Raw genomic sequence first — 22,332 nt, 5'->3', positions numbered from 1 at the left:
GTTGTTCTTGTGGATGGGATACATGCACAGGTCAATTGAGGAGCTCCCACGTTAAATATAGTTAGAGGAAGGGTTGCATCAGGCTACGATTAGGTTTTGAGGTTCTTGGCGGTACGAATGTGGTGCTCAGGTTTGGAGATAATGTCAGTATCCAGCTTTTCAAAAGTCGTATGGATATTAGAATCGACGGCATTAGAGTATATACAAGAAATAATCCATTACTCATTTCTGTCACGCTTGAGCTGAGTTGACCGTGGATATGGACATGGATACGGATATGGATACGGATACAGGTATGAATACAAATGCTCGCGTATATTGCTATTCTGCAAGGCCCCATGTATTGTGTTCTGGACGTGTTGCATGTACTTTTGGGGATACTACAGCCGCGATTGTAAAATGATCCGGTACTAAAGTAATTTGGTCCGCTGGACATACCCTGATGCAGTGCATCCTTCTCGTTGTATCTGGAAAAGAATGCGCTCTTAATATGAGCAGCAGAAGTGACGAGAACACTGCAAGCATGGCGCCTGGATTGCATCAGGACCGAGAACCCCTAACACTGCCAGGTTCCCATCACTCTGTATTGAAATTAGTGTCATAATGGGTATGTTTGATTGGCGGGTTCTGTATCCGAGGACAACCAAATAACTGTTTGGCGTATGGTGATAGGCTGTTGGGCGCTCAGGAACGAGTCTTTGTACACATGGGAAAGTGATGATGAACGGCTCAGAGTCTTTTTTAAATTCGCCCCTTGCATATTTGTGTACCATGATAATTAACCACTAGATTAGTGGCCGCCGTGTTGGAGATGGTTATGGGACCGCATGTGTTTACGGCACTAGACTTGGTCCAGGGAAAAAAGAAATAGAGACTTGATACATTGACGCAGGTACATTTGCTCTCGCTTTCTCTTCCTCTCGCTTCTTTGTCTATCATGTTGTGTTGCGTGTTGTACCCTCATCATTCTGGATGCTCTCTTCATGCTCCTTTGCAAAAGAAACAATAAGAAGGCAGAGAACCCTGGGTAATCTTTTTTGTTCTCTTCAACGGCGCCCTTTTGTGTTTACTCTTTTCTCAGAGGCCCAACGGTCCTCGTTGTTGTTGTTGTTTGTTTGTTTGTTTATTTGGTCCCTGGGAATGTCAGATTGCATCCTTCAATGGATTAAGTAACTAGAAATGAAAAAGAGGCAGGGTATCTGCAGGAAGCATTGTTCAGGTACCGTCCATTCGATTGCTGATGTAACGGACAAAGAAACTACATTTGCGTAGGGCATATTTCATTAGGAGACTAATATATTGTAAGCAAATAGAAAGACTGAACATCCACCCCATAGACGACAAAGAAATGTTCGAGAGCCCCTTATAGTTCGTCCCTGGCAGATTAAGATTCACCTTCAATAATAACATCCCCGGGATGTCTATTCTAATTGCCTGGCTCTCATAACCTCTCTTCATCCGCTGGGGGTGGAGATAAATATAAAGTGAAGACATCCTTCCCTGTTTCCCTCTTGTTCCCCTGAACTTCCCTTTCCCCTCCTCCTCCCCCCTTTCCTCACACCCTCTCCTGTCACGCGAGTCGTTGCCGACCCGGACGCTCGCTTCCCTCTCTCCTCCTTATCGACCCCTTCCAGCCCTTGTCAGGGACCAGCTTCCTCTTTCTCAGCCAGCGAACAATTCCTATTCGCTTTTATTCACTTGTACCTCTACACGCTCTTCATCTCAATCGCCCAATCCCCTTGTAGACTCAGTCTCAGTCTCAGTCTCATCTTCACCTCATCGTTTTTCCTTACTCGACTCAACCTCACATTACGCGCGCTCTTGCTCACTCAGTTGTCAGCCCTTTCCTTTAACCATAATAATGAAGTTTACCTCCATCCTCTCCCTGGTGATCGCCTTGGGCGTCGTCTCCGTCAATGCCGCTCCAATTGACAGCGCACCAAAGTCTACTACCACCACTACCAAGGCCGCTACGACCACCAAAGCGGCTACGACCACCAAAGCGGCTACGACCACCAAAGCGGCTACGACCACCAAAGCGGCTACGACCACCAAAGCGGCTACGACCACCAAAGCGGCTACGACCACCAAAGCGGCTACGACCACCAAAGCGGCTACGACCACCAAAGCGGCTACGACCACCAAAGCGGCTACGACCACCAAAGCTGTTACGACCACCAAAGCGGTTACGACCACCAAAGCTGCTACCACTACCAAAGCTGCTACCACTACCAAAGCTGCTACCACTACCAAAACGGCTACCACTACCAAGACTACCACCACTGCAGCCAAATCAACGACTTCTCCTCAGCCTAAACCCAAGGACCCCTGCAGCGAATTGGCGGCCCAAGGCAAGAACTCGGACTCGTTGTTGAAGTTCAACACGGTGCGGGATTGCTACCGTGCCCAGAGTTTCAAGGCCGATGTCGCAGAGAAGACTCTGACGTCCCTCGAGAGCTTGATCGGTAACTTTTACGTGTTTGTGGACCAGGCCAAGGAGCCCACGAAGGCTCCGTTCAAGACCGCAACGGTCGATTTGATGGCCGGGTTGAAGAAGATTCGGGCAACCAAGTGGACGAACGATTATGACTTCCAGATGGCGCTGACTTACTTGACCTTCTCGGCTAATGATGGTCATCTCGCCTACAGAAGTAAGCAATTCTTTTGATTTTTAATTCTATGAAGGAGGCGAAGAGGGGTTCGCTAGCGGGAATGAGTTATTGACCTAACTTTGGTGCTTCGCCCATTTTGGCTTTTGATTACTACTTTCGACACATTCCAGGCGATTGCTATCATACGGCTTCATTCGCACAGCCGATTTCATTGTACGCACCCGTGGTCAACGGCGTCCAGACCGTGCGAGTTTTCTATGCGGACGACACCCAGAAGGGCGTCCCCAAGACAGGCATCGTCGACTGCGCCGTTCAGACGATTGACGGCGTCCCAGCCCTGAAGGCCATTCAGGACTTTACGGACCGGACCTCGGCGATCTCTAAAGACCCCGGTGTCCGTCTGAACGACGCTCTGGCCTCGACATCCTGGTACAATGATTGGCTCATCAGTCCCGGAGGCTTCTCCAAACGCTGGGAAGTTCCCAAGAAGTCCTCGATGGAGTACACGATCCAGTGCGGTACCGGCGCGGTCCAGAAACTGACGGTCCCCTGGATTGTTCAGCCCTCGGATGATTTTGAGTTCAACACGTTCAAGGATACGAAGACCTATTGGGACGTCCAGTGCTTGGCGCCGCTCTCGCCGTACGATAACAACCGCAATAAGAACAACTCCAAAAATGGAACGAACAATGGAATCGCGCCCAGGTGGAACGAGGCCCCGGCCACGACATTGTACCGTGAGCGTGGAGCGATCAGATTGCCCAAGGGCGGAAAGAACGGACGTAACGGTGGGGCACAGACGATCACGAAGGCAACCGAGGTTCTGATCACGGCGACGACGGCGTTCTACAAGATCAACAAGTCGAATGCCTGTGTTGCAGTTATTGCATCGGAGGAGGCTGCGTACTTCAAGTTCGATGCGTCGGATTATCTTCAGTTCATCCAGGGGCTCGAGACCCTCCGCGACGGTGGATGCAAGAAACTGATCCTGGACATGACCAACAACGGTGGTGGATCGGTCGATTTCGCCTACTTTATTAACGCGCTGATGTTCCCGAAGGCCAAGCCCTATTTCGTCGAGGACCTCCGTGCGAATGATTATGTCCAGGGCGCTGCCAAGGTTGCGATCAAGCAGGCTCAGGCGCGCTCGGTCTTTGATGCCCGTGGATACAATAGCGTTGCGACCTCGAAGCCCTACACGGATGCCTCGATGTTCACGAAGCCTGTGAGCCTGAAGCGCGGCGGTACAACCCAAACCTACACCCAGAAGAACTACTTCGACTACGCATGGCCCTTCCTGCCCTTGGCCAAGAACCACACCCTGCCCTGGAAGCCCTCGGACATGGCCATTGTCACGAACGGGTTCTGTGGATCTGCCTGCACGATGATCGCGACCCGTTTCAACATCGAGCACAAGGTCAAGACCTATGCCGTTGGAGGCATCTACAAGACCCCGCTTTCGTATTTCTCCTTCCCTGGTGGCTTCGTGATGGATAACGAGAGTTTGGTGTCGGATATCAAGCAGCTGAATTATAAGACCAAGGGTGGTCCTCAGAAGTTGCCGGTGAGGGGCACGGCGAATGTGGCTGTCGGAGAGATCTATGCGACGGAGAAGAGCACCGTGCCGTTGGAGTACGATACACAGTATTTTACAGCGCAAATTCATTTGGATCAGGATCCCATTTCGGCCAGGCACCCGGATACGGTCTGGGTCAAGATCGCGGCTGACTTTAAATAAGTGAGTTTCTTAGGATTTTGAAAACAAATTTCACGACTGATGAGAAAAAAAAAAAAAAAAAAAAAAAAACTACCGTAGACATGCAGGAACCATTTATCCTCCATGTGTATTTTAAAGTACGAATAAAAACTAGAATCCATTGAACACCTCCCCTCCCCTTGGCTTTGCCCATGAATATGTCACAAAAACAATTACAAGCAGTAAAGAGTTTGTTCCGCACGCTTTTTACAGTACATGTGTCTTGTACGACGCTTTATTACGAAAACTGACTCCTGTAACTCATGCGAGGTCCTTGCTATAGGACCCAAGCACTAACTTAGCGCTGTCTTTGTTCTCCTTCCTCCCTTCTCCGCCTCCTCTACCTCGAGAACTAAGCTCTCCCTCAGCGACGGCGATGGCAATGGGACATGAGAACTATGCCCCCACCTCTTCCTACTGCGTGCCCCCAGTCTCTTGATTAGAGCCTGGTCAAGGCTCTGCATATTCTAAGCAATAATTGCCTTAAACCTTCCGCTCTCTCACGGCGCTATCGTAGAGGCCGCAGAAGGGACACGTGGGGGGAGCCGACGCATCGGCATAGACGGGGTCAAGTGCATCATCGTCGTTGGGCTATAGGGCAGTGCACTATGGCTAGTTTCTGCCGTCGTATCGCTCATTGATCGATAGAGTCCTTGTTGTCGTCGTCGAGGACCTGGTGCTACGATGTTGCTTATGTCGTCGCTCCTTCTCCTGTCCCTGTCTCTGTCCCTGTTACCATCGGAATGTTTACGCGAATGATGTTGTCGTTGTCCGCGCTGTCGGATGCCGCTTGTTTCCTCAGGCACACCGCCGTTGAGCTGTCGCTGCTGTTGCTGGTCAGGTCTCGATCTCGATCGCATAGGAATCTGTTCGATAGGTCCACCCTGGGGATCGTATTCCTCGAACTCCTGGTCATAATGATCTTCCAGCTCAGGATCGCGGGGACCTCTGCTCAATGAGCTAACGAACTCGATATCGTCGTCATCATCATCATCATCATCGTCACCATCATCATCATCGTCACCATCATCATCATCGTCACCATCATCATCGTCCGTCTCATCATCTTCCGCGTTGACTGCCTGCCTCTGGTGCCTGCAGGCTTGAGACCATGGAGGCAGCGGCACGTCTAAGCCCACCTGGAAGCTGTCTGATATCCTCCGCCAAGCGTCTGCTTCCATCCGCAGCGCGACGGATCTCTTCAGCACCACGTCGATGCCTCTCTGCGCGACGCCTGCTTTCTTCCGTTCGCTTTCGGTTCTCCTCCGCCTGTGCCCTATTTCTCAAATTTTGCTGCTGCTGGCTTGACAGGTTCAAGGATGCCGATTCAGACACAGACGCAGATTCAGACTCAGGCTCGACGCGATGAACGTCCTGACTGGAAGAATCGACGGATAGACGTCCTAAATAACTTGACATATCACTCGAGACCAGTGGTGGCGTGAACGACAGAGCTGGCGCTGGTGGGGCCGAAGGTGCTGTCTCGACCGTCCTCCTGTCGCTGGGGTTATACTGCGGCAGGTCCATTGAACGATACGAGTTGTCAGGCTCTGCTCCTGACGACGGCCCTGCTAGTACTACTGCTGGTGGTGACGCTAAAGACGACGCGAGCGCAGAAGTCGGCGATGAAGATGAGTCATCCTGGACACGTTGGTGTTGGTGTTGATGTTGGTGCTGGTGCTGGTGCTGGTGCTGGTGCTGGTATTGTTGCTCAACCGTTTGACGAAACCTTGCATGCTGACCCTGTTTCTGCGCCTCCATAAGACCCCTATCCATTCGGACCTGTTCCTCACTGACCACGCTTCCGACGCCCTGATCCAGTTTCCAGAACGCGATCGTCTGCTCTTCATCCTCGTCCTTGCCAGCCACCGTCCTCTTTGAATGTTTCGGTTGCCAACTTATCTTACTACCGCCACCACCGTTATTGCTATTTCCATTTCCTTGAGGAAAGATACTCCTGATAAAGGTCTGCACCCGGCTGGAACCCCAATCCCCCCCGACAGCTTTACTTTTTCCTTCCGCTACAGCCTTGACGCCCGGAGTGCGCTTCTCGAGAATATCACCCGAAAGCTCATGCCCTGAAGTCTCCATCATGAGTCCGCAAGATCTCGATAACAAGAAGGCCACCGCAGGGATCATGACCGGAACCGCGGCGACGCCGATCACAGGGATAGAACAGATCGTCCAGGTGCCAAAGGCGAACCCCCACAATTCCATCTCATGCTCGTTCCACCAGGCGTGTTCCTCCCAGGGTTTGAATTGCGCACGGGTGAGATAGGGTTGCATAAGTTCGTAGAGGAAGACTTGTTGCTGAACCGAGACCTGGACGATCCAGACGGTCTGTCCAGGCCCGATTATGGCGGTGGCGGCGAGGAGTATTAGGAGCGTGTGATGAACACCTCGATAGAGGAGGTAATGCTGTACGGCCAGAAGCGCAAGGATCTGAGAAGGCCACCGAAGGAACCCTTGCTGGTTGACGAGCCAATGGATGGCTCCAATGATGAAGTAGACCTTGGCGGTTCTGCAGATGTATTGCCGAAGCTGGACAAAGTAAGGAGGCGCGGGACGGGCTGCGATATCAGGGCGGGCATCGCACCCAAGGGCACGAACGGTGTCCATAAAGAGGTCATCCCAGGCTTGAGGGGTGAGGTATCGATAGAGGAGGAGGGTGGGATAAAGAAGTTGACTGAAGCTTGCGCAGATGCTAGTTGAGAAACGGGAGGCTAAGAAATTGAGGAGGGATTGGAAGACGAGGCATTGAATCGAGAGGGAGAGGAGGAGCGAACGGGAGCGGGTTCTGGAACAGGTTTGGAGGCAGTGGTGCAGGGAGTGGTAGAATTGCTTAAGACCAGAGGCGAACCAAGAAAGATCCTGCAAAGCGGCAGCAACTGCAGAGGAGGGCATGTATCCCGCTGATGTGAGGCGTGCAACTGAACACGCACAGGGTAGAGTACCAACCACGCGTCCGATAAAAAAAAAAAGAAGGTATATACGTCAAAAAAAAAGCGTAACAAAACAAAAGCAGTTCGAATGAAAGATGAGAGTAGAAGTGGGAATGAGAGGATGGAGATGAGTAAAAGGAAGGAGGAAAAAAAGTGGGAGTGGTGGGAGAACGTGTCCTTCGTTTGCTCAATTGAGCATTATCCCAGGGCCAAGGGACACAGACATCCTTTCTATTTGTCGGTCTTGGCATTTTTCCCACTTCTGATTAAAGACGCGCCACAGCGGGCTCCGCGAAAAAAAGGGAGAAGTGACAGCACAGCCAGCAACCTTCAGTCGCACGCGACTTTCAGAGCTCAAGCATCATATTGTTTTTCAAAATGAATAAAGACCATTCAAAAGAGAGCGTCCTTCAACTACTCTTTCTTCTGAAAATCGTTTATTAAGGATGGGACAAAAAGAAGCCATGTACGCCGTTTCTTTTTCTTCGCTCAGAAATGACCATTCGAGAACCGGAAAGAATAAAAAAAACAAGTGCTTTACAGAGGCTTGGCAGGCTGGGCGGGGGCAACCTTCTTGCCATCCTATTAGAATGGGATACAATATAATACAAAGGCAAAAACGTAAGTATCGATATGTCCTTTGCTTTCCAGTATGATAGTCTCCAGCATTAAAAGCCATAGTTCAATTAAACGTCCTGCAGCATCCTGCAAATCGAGGAGTGTTACCTTGAAACGGAAGCGTGGTGGGGGAGCACGGCTGCGACGACCCACACGCGAGCGGACACGGACAATGTGGGCGTGAACGGCGCAGGAGATGCAGTAGTGAATCTTGATGTAGAACTTGGGCAAGGTGTACTCTATAGGAACAGAATTATATAAAAAAGACATGTAATGTCAGATGTCGTGTTCTCCAGTCCATGATACTTGTTCTCCCTGATCCAGAGTTGATGCCAATCCAAATTATGTTTCTAGTCGTAAAAAGCTTTCCTTCCGAGAAACATGTAGTTCCCTGATATCCATGTTTCCATATACCAGCCAGAACTTCGTCCTCAAATCGTAAAAATTGCCACTGATGTTGCTGTTGTGTTGTCGAACCAAATATACTGAGGAATTCTAATTTCACTTTGTTCCTTGCGCTGCTATTGCGGTTGCGATCCCTTACCCTTGTAGACAAGAGCCTCAGTGATATCACGGACGGCGGCCAACTCGACCATAGGACGGACGGTGTAACGCTTGATGGCCTTGTCCTTGGGGACGCAGCGAGAGCAGTTGGAGCAGCGGACGGGCTTAACGTGGCCGCGACCGTTCTTGTTGCGTCCGTGGTTTCTTCTCTTGACGGTCTGTTAAAGGAAGTTCATAGGATAAACAGACGCGAGTGGTGAGTTACTTGTTGAGAAAAGTCGGAAGTATGAAGTTGCGGGTTGAGGGAAGTAGGTCCTAATTCAGGCGGAATCCAGGATTGCTGTTCTTGCCGACCGATTGTGTAGATCAGTCGCTGCAGTTATGTTGTCGATCCACCTATAACCTCCATCCTGACACAGCGAGAATAGGTTTAAATAGCCTTCCACGAAAAGTTTGTCACTTCGACCAAAGAAGCGATCCAGAGTCCAGAAACGATGAGACAGATCCTTGCTCTTTCTTTTTGATGAGCTCGTACGATGATGCATTCTTCCTGTCCTGCTCAAGTGATCCCACAACTCTTGGACTGAAAATTCAAACAGGGCCTGAATTCCCTCTTTGGTTAAAATATCCTTCGTATGCCGTTCCATGACCCTTTCGCAAAAATAGCCATCCCATTGATGAATCTTCTTGGGGATGGCCGTGATGTTGTCTCCGCAGATGGATATCGAGATAAAATGGAGATCAATATCGCAATGGTCGGCCAAGTGGAATGGATGGTTGGATGGCTGAATGGCTGGATGTACTGTCCTTCAATGTGTCCATGGATAAATGTGGATGTGTGTGTCTCCCTAAACGCATTTGACTCCCAGACAGATTTGACGCTGCATTTCAATACCATATTGAAAGTGAAAGAGGGAGCTTCGGAGGCCTGCTGCGAACAGCGCATAAATAAAAATTTCAAAGAGTCACATAAAACCCTTAATACGTAAGCAGCACAGCTCGTTCCAATGCGAGTTGCATATGTACCACTCGGACTCGGCCCCATTTGCCAGCAATCAGCATGACTCCTGAAAACCAAAGACGGCTGGGGTTTGCGCAAAAGAAAGCTGGCCCGCGCAGGACAATAGCCCAGGTGCGTGTGCCTGCATCTCGACTCGCTGAACATCCTCAATTGTCAAGCACTGGTGATTCAGCACAGGGAAGGCGAACTTATACTCCGTATTGTATCCAACCTCGTAGAAGCGCGCCAAGGCAGAGTCAGGCGACGGCACAGCAACGGATACCAATGGACAAGCGACAGCGGACAATGATGACTCTAGTCTTTCAGCAGACGACCAGCTGCTGAACAGGGCCGGCCGACTCATACAGTCAATGGAGGAGAAACTGGTAGGTGATTGGGCTGCTGCAGGACTGAACTCGTGTTGCATGCTGTTGCTGTGCTGGTGATACTCGCTTTACTGGTGATACTCAATGCGTCGGCTCGATGATATTTACTATGTCTGTGAATACTGCTAGGCTGCTTACAAGCAGACAAAGGAGGACAAGAAGACAGCAGAAGGCCAGGAGACGCGGACATTGCGATCGAGGTCATTGTCTCAAGAAGTCAAGAAGGATAACATTACACAGGAGACACTACACAGCACGGCCACAACAACGGCCACGACTAGGACCACGACTACATCCACATCTACGACTATCTCCAAGGCACAGTCGTCGATCCACTTCAGGCACACAGTCAGCAAGGACGAGCAGCTGTCGATAGCGAGCACAGCACATTATGACGAAGACCCAACTGCTGCCATTGAGAACGCTGACTCGTCGTTTACAGAGGATGCAGGGAATGTAGGGGATGCAGAGGATGCAGAGGATGCAGAGGATGCAGAGGATGCAAGGGATGCGAAAGATACAGAGACCCCGTCAACACCACAGCCGACACAGCTCACTGAAATCAAGGATCAGGCAATAGAGGAGTCCAGAGACAGAGATCAAACACAAGCACAAGCACAACATTCTTCTGAAGACAATAAGCAGGCACCAAAAGCGGATACAGCAGAAGAGGATGGTACAGCAACAAAGAACAGGTCACAACCAACAGAACATACCATACCACTGAAGCCAGTGGCAGAGGACACCATTTTCCGGAGACACAGCAGCCGCAGCAGCAGCGGTGACGATGACGACGATAACATCCATCCACTGGCACGCACGGTTGCCAAGGCGGCTCCACGGACCAGTCCCCGGAAGGTGTCTGAGGAGCAGCCCAGCGACGGCTACTACAGCAAAGTCGAGGTGCGCAGATCGATCTCATCGTCCTCTAGGATTCCACGGCCATTCGCAGTGCAGCAGTCGACAGTCGGGGCGGCTCTACTGCCACTGCCTAGCCACTTGAATACGCTGTATCTCAATTTCAAGGCGCTTGAGACTGTGATGGTGTTCATGAAAGGACAGGGCCAGCTGTGCTTTTACCACAAGATGAAGAAACATGTCGAGCTCCAGTCATCAAGGTCCGCAGCGGGCTTAGGCAGCGCCTGTTCTTTTTTTATGGATGGAGCGGATGAATGCAATGTATCTGAGGTACTGACACAGCACTATGTGCAATGTATCGTTGACGAATAGGAATTTTGAACTCGGGCATCTTGCGCAACTCAAGACAGTGTTGCCAGAGTGTTACCGGTACACGGCAGCACCATGCCTGTTCGAGGGAGTCAAGACGCGGTCGATCCTGATTGAGATGCAGGAGCTGAAGAGCGAGACGGAGGCGAATTTCATTCCGCAGGCGGAAAGGAGGCGCAAGCTGTTTGTAGATCGGGTCTATGAGCACATCCAAGTGTACCACCAGGTAGGGCGAGCATCCTCAGCGGAGCAGAGGGATTGTGCGATGAGTGGATGATATGCGGATGCACTATACTAACACAGGGAGGGGTGTGTTGTTTACTATGCGGGATGACTAGAAATTCCTGAGGTCGACGACTCCACCGAGGACAGATACCTTTCCACATCAGTGGCATCCAGATTTTGACGTGGAGAGTGTGCCGATGGTGGCGGAGGCAGAGATTCCACTGCTGAAACCGGCGGTGGTCGATGTGCGGAAGCTGGACCTGAAGGCACTGGGGAACAGGAACGATATGATGCAGCGATCTCGGACAGACGAAGGACGGGCGACAGCAAGTCCATATGCTGTCAAGGACGAACAGGACAAGCAGGTCGAGCAGGACATGAGGAAGGCGAAAGACGAGAAGGAGGAGAAGGAGGAGAAGGACGAGAAGGCGTCAGGGAGTGCAGCAGCGGTCGCAAAGGTGGTCGCTGAGGCTCCAGTGGCCAAGCCGCTTTCTTCACTGGAGCAACTCAAAGAACGAGTAACGTATCGGAACCTGTGTGCCTTTGCAGCTAGTTTGCTAACGTTGCTCACAATCCATGATCCATAATTCATATCCAACTCACCAGTCTTCTTGTGTTTTATTGGCCCACGCACACTAGATCCGACAGAAGCAACTGGAGAAGAAAGAAGTGAGCCGCGGACTGGGCACTGCAGAAGAAAAGCAACAGGCCCTGACTTTGTCGCGACTGCCAGCCGTGTTTGATCTGATCCGGTTCAAGCGCATCGACGTGAGCTTGCTCCAGACACTGACGGAGCAGGTGGTCAAGAGCTCACGGATGCCGATTTCTGAGGTCGAAGGAAGAGAGAGCCTGGAGATGTTGAGCAAGGAACTGCCGGAGTGGTGCACGGTGTTCTCGGTGAACGATGGCAGCCGGTACTTCAAGGTCATCAGGGACGACGGCAAAGGAGGCAAGGTAGTACATGACGAGAAGGCACTGCGGTCGAAGCTTGTGTCGAGGATCATGAGGAAGTAGTCTTGAGAGTTGCTTTTGTTATCATTTTGTTTTGCGAAGAGCCGTGTTTTGTTCCTACGGCCCTTCAAGTCCTTTTCCTCCGCACCAGAGCCAGTCTCGACGACCTTGACATCTTTTGCTTGCAAGGAAGCTGATCTGCGCTGACTTGTTCAGCGGACTTAAAATACCACCTAATCATACCTCGCCTAATATTTTCGCTGTGTGGTATTAATCAAGGAATAAAGCGTCAAGAAAGAAGATTACGCTTGTGTTTAGAGATTGTTTTTATTGGAACGGCATTGTTTATTCGTAAAAGAGAAAAGTGTCTTCGTCTTGTTGACCTCCGCCTTTCGCATACGATAGCACCCACTCGTAAATATAGTAATGGTGGAAGGAGCAAAGCTGCAGCGAATGATATGTACAAAAAGAAAAGCAAAGAAGCGTGAAAGAAGAATCCAGGAGATGATTGTGCCGATGCGTTGACCTCTCGATATTGATCTTATTCATAGGTAGTGGGCCAATTGTCGCCGCACGTCTTCGATCTCCTGTTCTAATGCCTTGCTCCTTGTCAGGACTTGCAAACGCTCTGCTTCCGCTTCTTTGAAGTCCTGCTCCGAAACAGCAAGCGTTTCCTTGGCGCTTTTAATGTTCTTATGCAGCTTGTTCAATCGCGTCTTGTGAGACCTATTTCAAAGAAGACGCCACAGGGGCGCAACATGAGGGTTCAGCAACAGCGTTTTTATGTCGGCTGCTTGTAGTTGAAAACAAGCTGCGATGGCACTTACTCGATCTTCACTGTGAATTGCTCCATATTCACAGTATGTTGGCGATCCAAGGACATCCATTCCTTCTCGAATCTGATCTTAAGTCGGGCCTGAGCCTTGGCCGCCTATCACAGAGAATTCCCCAAAAGATTCTCGATGTTAGTCATTCTTTCATTTTCAAAATCATTGCCGTTGCTTTCAAGGTAGTAGGGATACGGCCGTAATGGCTCCTTACCTCCTTATCCAGATCCTTAGTCAATTGGGCTTGCCGCCTGAGCGCTTCAAACTCTTCTTCAATTGACATATTGAGCACAATCCCCATATCAAGACTCTGTGGCTCCAATGCCTGTTCTAGCTCCAAAATATAATAGTCCTTCTCCTCCAGCAGACCCTTCAAATCCCTACTATGCAAGGCATCGGTTTCATATTCCACTGCTTCTACCTGGTTATGCATCCCCCCCAGAATCGCCATCTGCTCGCCGATCGCCTCCCTCAGTCTTTCAATATCGAGCGTCAACTCCTCGAACTCGTTATACATCAGTATCCTGCAAGTCTCATCCTCGAACTCCTCCACATACTTCTGCAGTCGTTTGATTTCATCGCTTCTCTCATCAATCTGCTTCTGCAACTCAAACACTTTGTCCTCATGCTTCTGAATTTCGGAGATTTGATTTGCAATGGTACCCTGAAGTTCCTCCATTTCCTGCTCCGCATCTCCGATCTGCTCCATAAGCTCATCCTGCTCCTTTTGCATTGTCTGGCGCGCATGGTTAAAGGTGTCTCTCTCTTGCTTGAACTGGCGTTGAAGCTGTGCGATTGATTCCTTGAGTGTCTCGATTGAACTCTGCAGCGTCCTGAGGGTCTCTGATTCATGTGCGGTTGCTGCAGGTAGTGAATCCTCTTTCTCGGATGAGGGAGATTGGTGTTGCGGCTTGGATGGTACATTGAGACGTGTCTGGACAAGGCGGCTGGACTTTTCGGTCCCGACGGATGTTTGGGATTTTGTGAGCTTGTTGTTCTAGTTGGGATTATCAGAAGGCGCCGTATCAGTATGGTTGTAACGAAAGAATTGCGCTTATTGCAAAGTAGTCGAGCGAGACAAAGTATACCTCTTGGGCCTGTCTCCCTTTTCCTGTGCCGGGTAGAGGATGTGTCCTGCTCTAAAATGCCAAGAGATACAAGAGCAGCCCGCTGTCAGTCCCAGTTCGCATCGTTTCAGAGGATGACGGGCAATAGCGTTTGCACAACGATCCTTACATGTGCTCTGGGAAGGTTCGTGATGGGATTCAATGGAGTTATATCTTGAAGTTGAGCTGACGGCTGAAGTAGACACACAAGAGGGTATGGCCGATCAGTAAAGCTATCCACCTCAACAGGGTCGTCATAGAGAGGTCCCATCCTGAATAGCGATGCTATTTACCACATGACTGGTTTTTTGTGTCTTTTGCGGTGGCATGCCTTCGGCAGCACCCTAACGAGGGTTCAAGAAGCAAACAGTAAATGTATACATGCAGTAAGTCTCGGAACTTCATGGCTGAAAAGATGCAATGCTGTTTTCACAGGCGATGGTGCTCGCTCGTACTTCTGGTTTGTTTTTCAGGTGCGATGTAGTCTTCATGCCGCGCGGACTATGTTGCGCCTCGATAGCGTTCTCGTCCTGCATCGCGGATGTATTCTTCTGCTGTTGCTTTGATGTCTCCAGTTGTCTGTCCTTGCTTCTGTGGATATATGCTTGCGTGAGTAAAGGGTGAAGTGCAATGAAAAGGGAAGGAGAGGGCGGGAGTGGGATGAAGCTGAGCCATGCATAGGACGGCCACATTTTTTTTTTACGCGGGAAACAAATGGACTGCTGTTTGTTCATCCACCCGCGCGTGTTGTGCAGCCCACCCATATCTCTCTTGATAACACCTTTCACCTGCTTTGTAACCTTTCCACCTATCAGCATGACTCCTGGAAACCAAAGACGGCTGGAGTTTGCGCAAAAGAAAGCTGGCCCGCGCAGGACAATAGCCCAGGTGCGTGTGCCTGCATCTCGACTCGCTGAACATCCTCAATTGTCAAGCACTGGTGATTCAGCGCAGGGAAGGCGAACTTATACTCCGTATTGTATCCAACCTCGTAGAAGCGCGCCAAGGCAGAGTCAGGCGACGGCACAGCAACGGATACCAATGGACAAGCGACAGCGGACAATGATGACTCTAGTCTTTCAGCAGACGACCAGCTGCTGAACAGGGCCGGCCGACTCATACAGTCAATGGAGGAGAAACTGGTAGGTGATTGGGCTGCTGCAGGACTGAACTCGTGTTGCATGCTGTTGCTGTGCTGGTGATACTCGCTTTACTGGTGATACTCAATGCGTCGGCTCGATGATATTTACTATGTCTGTGAATACTGCTAGGCTGCTTACAAGCAGACAAAGGAGGACAAGAAGACAGCAGAAGGCCAGGAGACGCGGACATTGCGATCGAGGTCATTGTCTCAAGAAGTCAAGAAGGATAACATTACACAGGAGACACTACACAGCACGGCCACAACAACGGCCACGACTAGGACCACGACTACATCCACATCTACGACTATCTCCAAGGCACAGTCGTCGATCCACTTCAGGCACACAGTCAGCAAGGACGAGCAGCTGTCGATAGCGAGCACAGCACATTATGACGAAGACCCAACTGCTGCCATTGAGAACGCTGACTCGTCGTTTACAGAGGATGCAGGGAATGTAGGGGATGCAGAGGATGCAGAGGATGCAGAGGATGCAGAGGATGCAAGGGATGCGAAAGATACAGAGACCCCGTCAACACCACAGCCGACACAGCTCACTGAAATCAAGGATCAGGCAATAGAGGAGTCCAGAGACAGAGATCAAACACAAGCACAAGCACAACATTCTTCTGAAGACAATAAGCAGGCACCAAAAGCGGATACAGCAGAAGAGGATGGTACAGCAACAAAGAACAGGTCACAACCAACAGAACATACCATACCACTGAAGCCAGTGGCAGAGGACACCATTTTCCGGAGACACAGCAGCCGCAGCAGCAGCGGTGACGATGACGACGATAACATCCATCCACTGGCACGCACGGTTGCCAAGGCGGCTCCACGGACCAGTCCCCGGAAGGTGTCTGAGGAGCAGCCCAGCGACGGCTACTACAGCAAAGTCGAGGTGCGCAGATCGATCTCATCGTCCTCTAGGATTCCACGGCCATTCGCAGTGCAGCAGTCGACAGTCGGGGCGGCTCTACTGCCACTGCCTAGCCACTTGAATACGCTGTATCTCAATTTCAAGGCGCTTGAGACTGTGATGGTGTTCATGAAAGGACAGGGCCAGCTGTGCTTTTACCACAAGATGAAGAAACATGTCGAGCTCCAGTCATCAAGGTCCGCAGCGGGCTTAGGCAGCGCCTGTTCTTTTTTTATGGATGGAGCGGATGAATGCAATGTATCTGAGGTACTGACACAGCACTATGTGCAATGTATCGTTGACGAATAGGAATTTTGAACTCGGGCATCTTGCGCAACTCAAGACAGTGTTGCCAGAGTGTTACCGGTACACGGCAGCACCATGCCTGTTCGAGGGAGTCAAGACGCGGTCGATCCTGATTGAGATGCAGGAGCTGAAGAGCGAGACGGAGGCGAATTTCATTCCGCAGGCGGAAAGGAGGCGCAAGCTGTTTGTAGATCGGGTCTATGAGCACATCCAAGTGTACCACCAGGTAGGGCGAGCATCCTCAGCGGAGCAGAGGGATTGTGCGATGAGTGGATGATATGCGGATGCACTATACTAACACAGGGAGGGGTGTGTTGTTTACTATGCGGGATGACTAGAAATTCCTGAGGTCGACGACTCCACCGAGGACAGATACCTTTCCACATCAGTGGCATCCAGATTTTGACGTGGAGAGTGTGCCGATGGTGGCGGAGGCAGAGATTCCACTGCTGAAACCGGCGGTGGTCGATGTGCGGAAGCTGGACCTGAAGGCACTGGGGAACAGGAACGATATGATGCAGCGATCTCGGACAGACGAAGGACGGGCGACAGCAAGTCCATATGCTGTCAAGGACGAACAGGACAAGCAGGTCGAGCAGGACATGAGGAAGGCGAAAGACGAGAAGGAGGAGAAGGAGGAGAAGGACGAGAAGGCGTCAGGGAGTGCAGCAGCGGTCGCAAAGGTGGTCGCTGAGGCTCCAGTGGCCAAGCCGCTTTCTTCACTGGAGCAACTCAAAGAACGAGTAACGTATCGGAACCTGTGTGCCTTTGCAGCTAGTTTGCTAACGCTGCTCACAATCCATGATCCATAATCCATATCCAACTCACCAGTCTTCTTGTGTTTTATTGGCCCACGCACACTAGATCCGACAGAAGCAACTGGAGAAGAAAGAAGTAAGCCGCGGACTGGGCACTGCAGAAGAAAAGCAACAGGCCCTGACTTTGTCGCGACTGCCAGCCGTGTTTGATCTGATCCGGTTCAAGCGCATCGACGTGAGCTTGCTCCAGACACTGACGGAGCAGGTGGTCAAGAGCTCACGGATGCCGATTTCTGAGGTCGAAGGAGGAGAGAGCCTGGAGATGTTGAGCAAGGAACTGCCGGAGTGGTGCACGGTGTTCTCGGTGAACGATGGCAGCCGGTACTTCAAGGTCATCAGGGACGACGGCAAAGGAGGCAAGGTAGTACATGACGAGAAGGCACTGCGGTCGAAGCTTGTGTCGAGGATCATGAGGAAGTAGTCTCGAGAGTCACTTCCATTTTGTTGTTTTTCAATCGGCCATGTCCTTACTATCCTTACATTTTTTTTCCCCTCTTCGTGGCATTGCCTCATTCATAAAAATAAATCACCGGAAGCGGCTTTCAATGGTATATTTCGTTTAGAACAATGTGTTTTTTGAGTTGGTTGTTTTATTTGAATGGTGTTCCTTGTTCACAAAAGAGCAATGCTTTGACTCCTTTCTGGTTGATATGCTACAAAATACAGATCCCTGAAAAAATAATATAATCCTGTTTTCCCCATGACAATTCACTGCTGGTTTCCCCTGAAAAAAATAATCCGCCGCTGACTTAGAACCACAAGAGCTCACTGTAGTGGGGGATGGGGTAGTACTTGTCGGCGGTCAAGGCCTCGAGCTTGTCGGCCGCAGCACGGGCAACGTTCAGGGCAGGGGCGATATGGTCGTTGGCGAACTTGGCCTCCGCAACGGCATCATCGCCGACCTCATGCATACCATGGATGGAGCCGTCCAAGCTTTCGATCGCAGCCTGGAGCTCCTTGACAACAGGGGTCAGGGCCTTGAGGGCAGCCAACTCGGGCGAAGCATCGTCGTTGTCGATGTTTCTCAACAAGCCGATGGCCTGAGCCAAGCTAGCACGGTACTCAAAAGCAGCAGGCAAGATCTGGGAGGCGAGCAAGGTGCGGAGGGTCGAGGCCTCGACGAGGAGATCCTTGGCATAGCGCTCCTGGAGAATCAAGTGACGGGACTGGAGCTCCGAGGCGGTGAAGATACCGAGCTTGGTCAACATGTCCGAGTGAACGGGGTTCAAGAGCTGCTCGAAGGCCTCGGGGCTGGTCTTGATGTTGGGCAGACCACGCTTCTCGGCCTCGTGGATCCAGGCCTCGGAGTAACCATCGCCCTCGAAGCGAACAGACTTGGTCGAGGCAATGAACTTCTTGATGACAGCGACCTTGTCGGCATCCGAGGGGTAGGGCTTGTCGCCCATCTGCTCGCGAAGGGCAGCAGTGACATCCTGAAGAGCCGAGGCGACGGCGGCGTTGAGGATGGTGACGGGGAAGGCAGGCGACTGCTTGGAGCCGACAGCACGGAATTCGAACTTGTTGCCGGTGAAGGCGAAGGGCGAGGTGCGGTTGCGGTCGGTCAAGTCACGGGCGATGCTGGGCAAAGAGGCGACCTTGACATCCAATGCAGTGCCTCCCAACTTGATGGTCTGGATCTCGGGAACGGAGAAGTTCTTGATGGGGCGGGACTCCTCGATCGAGTTGAGGACCTCGGTCAAGTGCTCACCCAAGAAGACAGAAACGATCATTGGGGGAGCCTCGCAAGCACCGAGACGGTGCTCGTTGGAGGAAGAGGCGATCGAGGTACGCATGAGGCCTCCGTGCTGGTGGACGGCGTGGAGGACAGCGACGAGGACAAGCAAGAAGCGGTAGTTGGTCTCGGGCTTGACAGTGGGGTCGAGCAAGTTCTCGCCACGGTCAGTCGACATGGACCAGTTGCAGTGCTTGCCGGATCCGTTGACACCCTTGAAGGGCTTCTCGTGGAAGAGGACCTTCAGCTTGTTCTTGTGGGCGACCTTGGAGAGAACGTCCATGGTCAACAGGTTGTGATCAACCGCGAGCGAGGCCTCCTCGAAGATGGGGGCGAGTTCGAACTGCTGAGGGGCGACCTCGTTATGGCGGGTCTTGACAGGGACACCAAGACGGAAGAGCTCGAGCTCGGCCTCGGACATGGTGGCCATGACCTTGGAGGGAACGCGTCCGAAGTAGTGATCGTCCATCTGCTGATGCTTGGGGGGCAAGTTTCCGATCAAGGTGCGGCCGGTGTGCTTCAAGTCGGGGCGGAGGGAGTAGAGGGAGCGGTCGATCAAGAAGTACTCCTGCTCGGTTCCGAGGGTGGTGTAGACATGGCTGACCTTGGGCTGAGCACCGACGGGGACGGGGTCAATGAGGTTGAGGAGCTCGCTGGCGGACTTTGCGATGGCGGAGGTTGAGCGGAGGAGGACGGTCTTCTCGTCGAGAGCATCGCCGTTGTAGGAGATGAAGACCGAGGGGATGTAAAGGACCGAGGTGCCGTGGGGTCCCTCCTGAATGAACATGGGCGAGGTGGTGTCCCAGACGGTGTATCCACGGGCCTCGAAGGTGGTGCGCATGCCTCCGGAGGGGAACGATGACGCATCGGGCTCGGCCTGGAGCAGCTGCGAGCCAGAGAAGGCATCGATGGCAGTGACCTAATTAAAATAGATAGATACCTAGCTGTTAGTATATGGATCTATTTGACCAGCAATCATATTTCCGTGGCGTGAATCATCTCCCTCCCTCTTCCCCTCCACCCGTAGCGGTAGAAAATAGACGCATCGTATCGGCAGTGCCCCGTCCTTATCATCCCACAGTCCCTAATGGTCCTTTGCACTAACGGGACACGACATAGGCTCCAAAGATGCGCTGACAGTAGACCAAAAAGATCGACCATTTTGTGTCTAGGACAGCCCAATGATCCATCTACATCCCCTGCCTAGATCTGTTTTTTCTTCTGGGATCCCAGTCCATGCTGATAATAAAAAAGCCTGAAAGTTGTTTCCTCTTGCTGTCCATTTCCACTGATCCGTTCGGGGGGGGGGGGTTTTCTTACCTCCTCGCCATTGGGGGAGAAGCTGGACTTTAGTGTGAGGAAAGCATCGTGCTTCTCGGCGGTCGAGCCGGTCTGGGGCTGGAACCAGTGGGTGAAGTGGGTGGCGCCACGGTCCATGGCCCAAATGCGGACGGCGTGGGCGATGGCGTCAGCAGTGCCCTTGTCGAGGGCCTGGCGACCGCGCATCTGCTTCAGGAAGGAGGCATAGGCGGGCTTGGGCAGGGCCTTGGCGATCTGCTGAAGCGAGAAGACGTTCTCGCCAAAGAACTCGGAGGTGTAGAGAGGCTTGCCATCGGCCTTCTTGGGGTAGGAGAGGACCCGGGTGGGGCGGTTGATGTTGTCCTGGAGGGAAGCGACGCGAGCCTGGTTGGCCATGGTTAAGGAATGGGTGGAGAGGAGGTGAGTATAGGGTATATATTTACAGGAGGGGGAAGAAGGGGGGTTGATGTACAGAAGACGAAGAGAGGGAGAAGGAAGGAGTGGATTGGATGGGAGGAGAGAAGAAGAGGGAGGAAGGGCGTCTCCGGGGAGGTTTAAATATGAAAGCGTCCTCACACTCGCAAAGATGGGGCGAGAGGGACTCCAGGACTCCAGGACGACGATAGGAAGGAGGCAGGTGGAGCATACAATACAGACAATAGAGCGGATTGAATGCGGCGGGTACTTTAATCTCGATTGAAATGAACGCGGGCAGTCACTTTCCTCGTTCAGGGACAACACACTCCCTTTGACTCGACTAGATTCGATTCGATCCACTGGATTTGTTATCTCCCATTCAATCCAGCCATTAGACTACTACTGCTGCTATTCTTTCCTTGACTGCACTCGGCCACTCTCTCTCGCTACTCTAGTCTAGTCTAGTCTGGTCTGGTCTGGTCTGGTCTGGTCTGGTCTGGTCTGGCTACTGCTGCCACTATAGCCTGCACTCTGCGTGTCCAGTCCTCGCCAGACTGTGTACTTCCCCAGCTTCCCTTCCCCCTTCGCCTTTGCTTGTGCGAGCAATGGCACTTCCCAGGGGCCAAGGAGAATCCTACGATCCACTACTGCTCGGCCCTATTTCTCGATGCATGCCAACCTGCTGCTGCTGCACTGTCCATGGACGTCGCTTGCTTGCAACTTTGAACTCGAACCCCTGTAAAATCCCCCTATCTCTCTGTCCTTGAGCGCAATTGGCTCCTTTCTCGTTGGTTGCAGGAGCTGTCTTCGCGTCCATGCTGCCCTCCCGTTTAGCATTTCTCCTCAGCCGCTGACCCTGAACCCCATCGATCTGTAGGATGAGAGAAAAAAAATAATTGAGGTCTTTTTTTTTTTTTTATTTTTTTTTTTTAGCCACGGACTGTAGCTGCTTCCAAGACATCAAGAAAAGTCCTTGTTTCTTGTCTTGTCTTCGTCCTTATCCTTGTCCCTACCCTTGACAGTGGACTATCCTAATAATAATTATAATAATAATAGCCTCGAGCATAACCCTATGTATCCAGTTTGCCCAAGAATCAAAGCGTTCCTGATTGCCTTCCTGTCTAGTAAAGATGTAAATCCGTGTAGATGATACGTCGTGTCCCTGATTTGTTCTCAATTGAAGCCAAGGCACAAGAGGAAAGGAGCCCTTATCATGGTTTTCCTTGTCCGTCGCTTAGTCGTCTGCCCCGCATTTTGTTGGTTTCCATTCTAAGAAAGTACAAAATAAAAGAACGCGCGCTGTTTCAAACTGTTCATTCAAAGAAAATACGGTAGATGAAGGTGGAGCCGAGAATGAACCAGGGCAATTCATTATTTTGTCATCTAGTAAAGTAGATACCTTCTTTATCCATCCGTCCGCCACAACAAGGGCTCCAACGAAATATTGAGATCAAAGCAATTAGGTCTAGCTACTCCACTGAAAAGATGGTCCTGAGGCGACCAAAAGCAAGAACAAAAAACAAAGGCAAATTGGATCAGCAGC

The 22,332-nt window shown here is 51.4% G+C and overlaps 7 protein-coding genes across 7 annotated transcripts; 3 read left to right on the top strand and 4 right to left on the bottom strand.

Moving 5' to 3' along the window:
- Positions 1-1,517: 1,517 nt before the first annotated feature.
- BC939DRAFT_497370 (uncharacterized protein) lies at positions 1,518-4,394 on the top strand. The gene is made up of 2 exons (XM_051559721.1): positions 1,518-2,651; positions 2,783-4,394. The coding sequence occupies exons 1-2, from the start codon at positions 1,862-1,864 to the stop codon at positions 4,348-4,350; spliced, it is 2,358 nt and encodes a 785-aa protein (XP_051406572.1). The 5' UTR covers positions 1,518-1,861; the 3' UTR covers positions 4,351-4,394.
- A 577-nt stretch (positions 4,395-4,971) lies between these two features.
- On the top strand, positions 4,972-5,378 carry BC939DRAFT_43182 (uncharacterized protein). Its single transcript, XM_051553241.1, has one exon. The coding sequence runs from the start codon at positions 5,112-5,114 to the stop codon at positions 5,325-5,327; it is 216 nt and encodes a 71-aa protein (XP_051406571.1). The 5' UTR covers positions 4,972-5,111; the 3' UTR covers positions 5,328-5,378.
- Positions 5,379-5,396: 18 nt separating this feature from the next.
- On the bottom strand, positions 5,397-7,531 carry BC939DRAFT_468951 (uncharacterized protein). Its single transcript, XM_051557962.1, has one exon. It carries the CDS (start codon positions 7,270-7,272, stop codon positions 5,431-5,433), a length of 1,842 nt encoding a protein of 613 aa, XP_051406570.1. The 5' UTR covers positions 7,273-7,531; the 3' UTR covers positions 5,397-5,430.
- Positions 7,532-7,679: 148 nt separating this feature from the next.
- On the bottom strand, positions 7,680-9,345 carry BC939DRAFT_468949 (ribosomal protein S26e). Its single transcript, XM_051557961.1, has 4 exons — positions 9,328-9,345; positions 8,473-8,650; positions 8,037-8,167; positions 7,680-7,892 (listed from the first exon to the last, which is right to left on the bottom strand). Exons 1-4 carry the CDS (start codon positions 9,328-9,330, stop codon positions 7,848-7,850), a joined length of 357 nt encoding a protein of 118 aa, XP_051406569.1. The 5' UTR covers positions 9,331-9,345; the 3' UTR covers positions 7,680-7,847.
- A 3,421-nt stretch (positions 9,346-12,766) lies between these two features.
- Positions 12,767-14,690, bottom strand: BC939DRAFT_481973 (uncharacterized protein; the record flags this gene model as incomplete). The annotated part of the gene is made up of 5 exons (XM_051559076.1): positions 12,767-12,947; positions 13,049-13,152; positions 13,263-14,045; positions 14,448-14,498; positions 14,610-14,690. The coding sequence occupies 5 exons, from the start codon at positions 14,688-14,690 to the stop codon at positions 12,767-12,769; spliced, it is 1,200 nt and encodes a 399-aa protein (XP_051406568.1).
- Positions 14,691-14,830: 140 nt separating this feature from the next.
- Positions 14,831-16,831, top strand: BC939DRAFT_43127 (uncharacterized protein). Its single transcript, XM_051553240.1, has 3 exons — positions 14,831-15,296; positions 15,426-16,414; positions 16,527-16,831. The coding sequence occupies exons 1-3, from the start codon at positions 15,282-15,284 to the stop codon at positions 16,798-16,800; spliced, it is 1,278 nt and encodes a 425-aa protein (XP_051406567.1). The 5' UTR covers positions 14,831-15,281; the 3' UTR covers positions 16,801-16,831.
- A 1,259-nt stretch (positions 16,832-18,090) lies between these two features.
- On the bottom strand, positions 18,091-20,768 carry BC939DRAFT_403723 (glutamine synthetase type III N terminal-domain-containing protein; the record flags this gene model as incomplete). Its single annotated transcript, XM_051552764.1, has 2 exons — positions 18,091-19,992; positions 20,394-20,768. 2 exons carry the CDS (start codon positions 20,766-20,768, stop codon positions 18,091-18,093), a joined length of 2,277 nt encoding a protein of 758 aa, XP_051406566.1.
- Positions 20,769-22,332: the final 1,564 nt, after the last annotated feature.

The sequence above is a fragment of the Gamsiella multidivaricata genome, assembly GCF_025024155.1.
Source record: "Gamsiella multidivaricata strain RSA 2152 chromosome Unknown BC939scaffold_123, whole genome shotgun sequence".
NCBI lineage: Eukaryota > Fungi > Mortierellomycota > Mortierellomycetes > Mortierellales > Mortierellaceae > Gamsiella > Gamsiella multidivaricata.
This window is presented reverse-complemented; position numbering and strand designations above follow the sequence as displayed.

Bases quoted from the DNA above. Each gene is read 5' to 3' on its own strand.
- BC939DRAFT_497370 (XM_051559721.1), top strand. From the start codon at position 1,862: ATGAAGTTTACCTCCATCCTCTCCCTGGTGATCGCCTTGGGCGTCGTC. The intron at 2,652-2,782 runs GTAAGCAATTCT...GACACATTCCAG, and splicing joins TGGTCATCTCGCCTACAGAA to GCGATTGCTATCATACGGCT.
- BC939DRAFT_43127 (XM_051553240.1), top strand. The intron at 16,415-16,526 runs GTCCGCAGCGGG...GTTGACGAATAG, and splicing joins GTCGAGCTCCAGTCATCAAG to GAATTTTGAACTCGGGCATC.
- BC939DRAFT_43182 (XM_051553241.1), top strand. From the start codon at position 5,112: ATGTTTACGCGAATGATGTTGTCGTTGTCCGCGCTGTCGGATGCCGCT.
- BC939DRAFT_468951 (XM_051557962.1), bottom strand. From the start codon at position 7,272: ATGCCCTCCTCTGCAGTTGCTGCCGCTTTGCAGGATCTTTCTTGGTTC.
- BC939DRAFT_468949 (XM_051557961.1), bottom strand. The intron at 8,168-8,472 runs GTAAGGGATCGC...CTGTTCCTATAG, and splicing joins TGAGGCTCTTGTCTACAAGG to AGTACACCTTGCCCAAGTTC. The intron at 7,893-8,036 runs GTAACACTCCTC...CCATTCTAATAG, and splicing joins CACCACGCTTCCGTTTCAAG to GATGGCAAGAAGGTTGCCCC.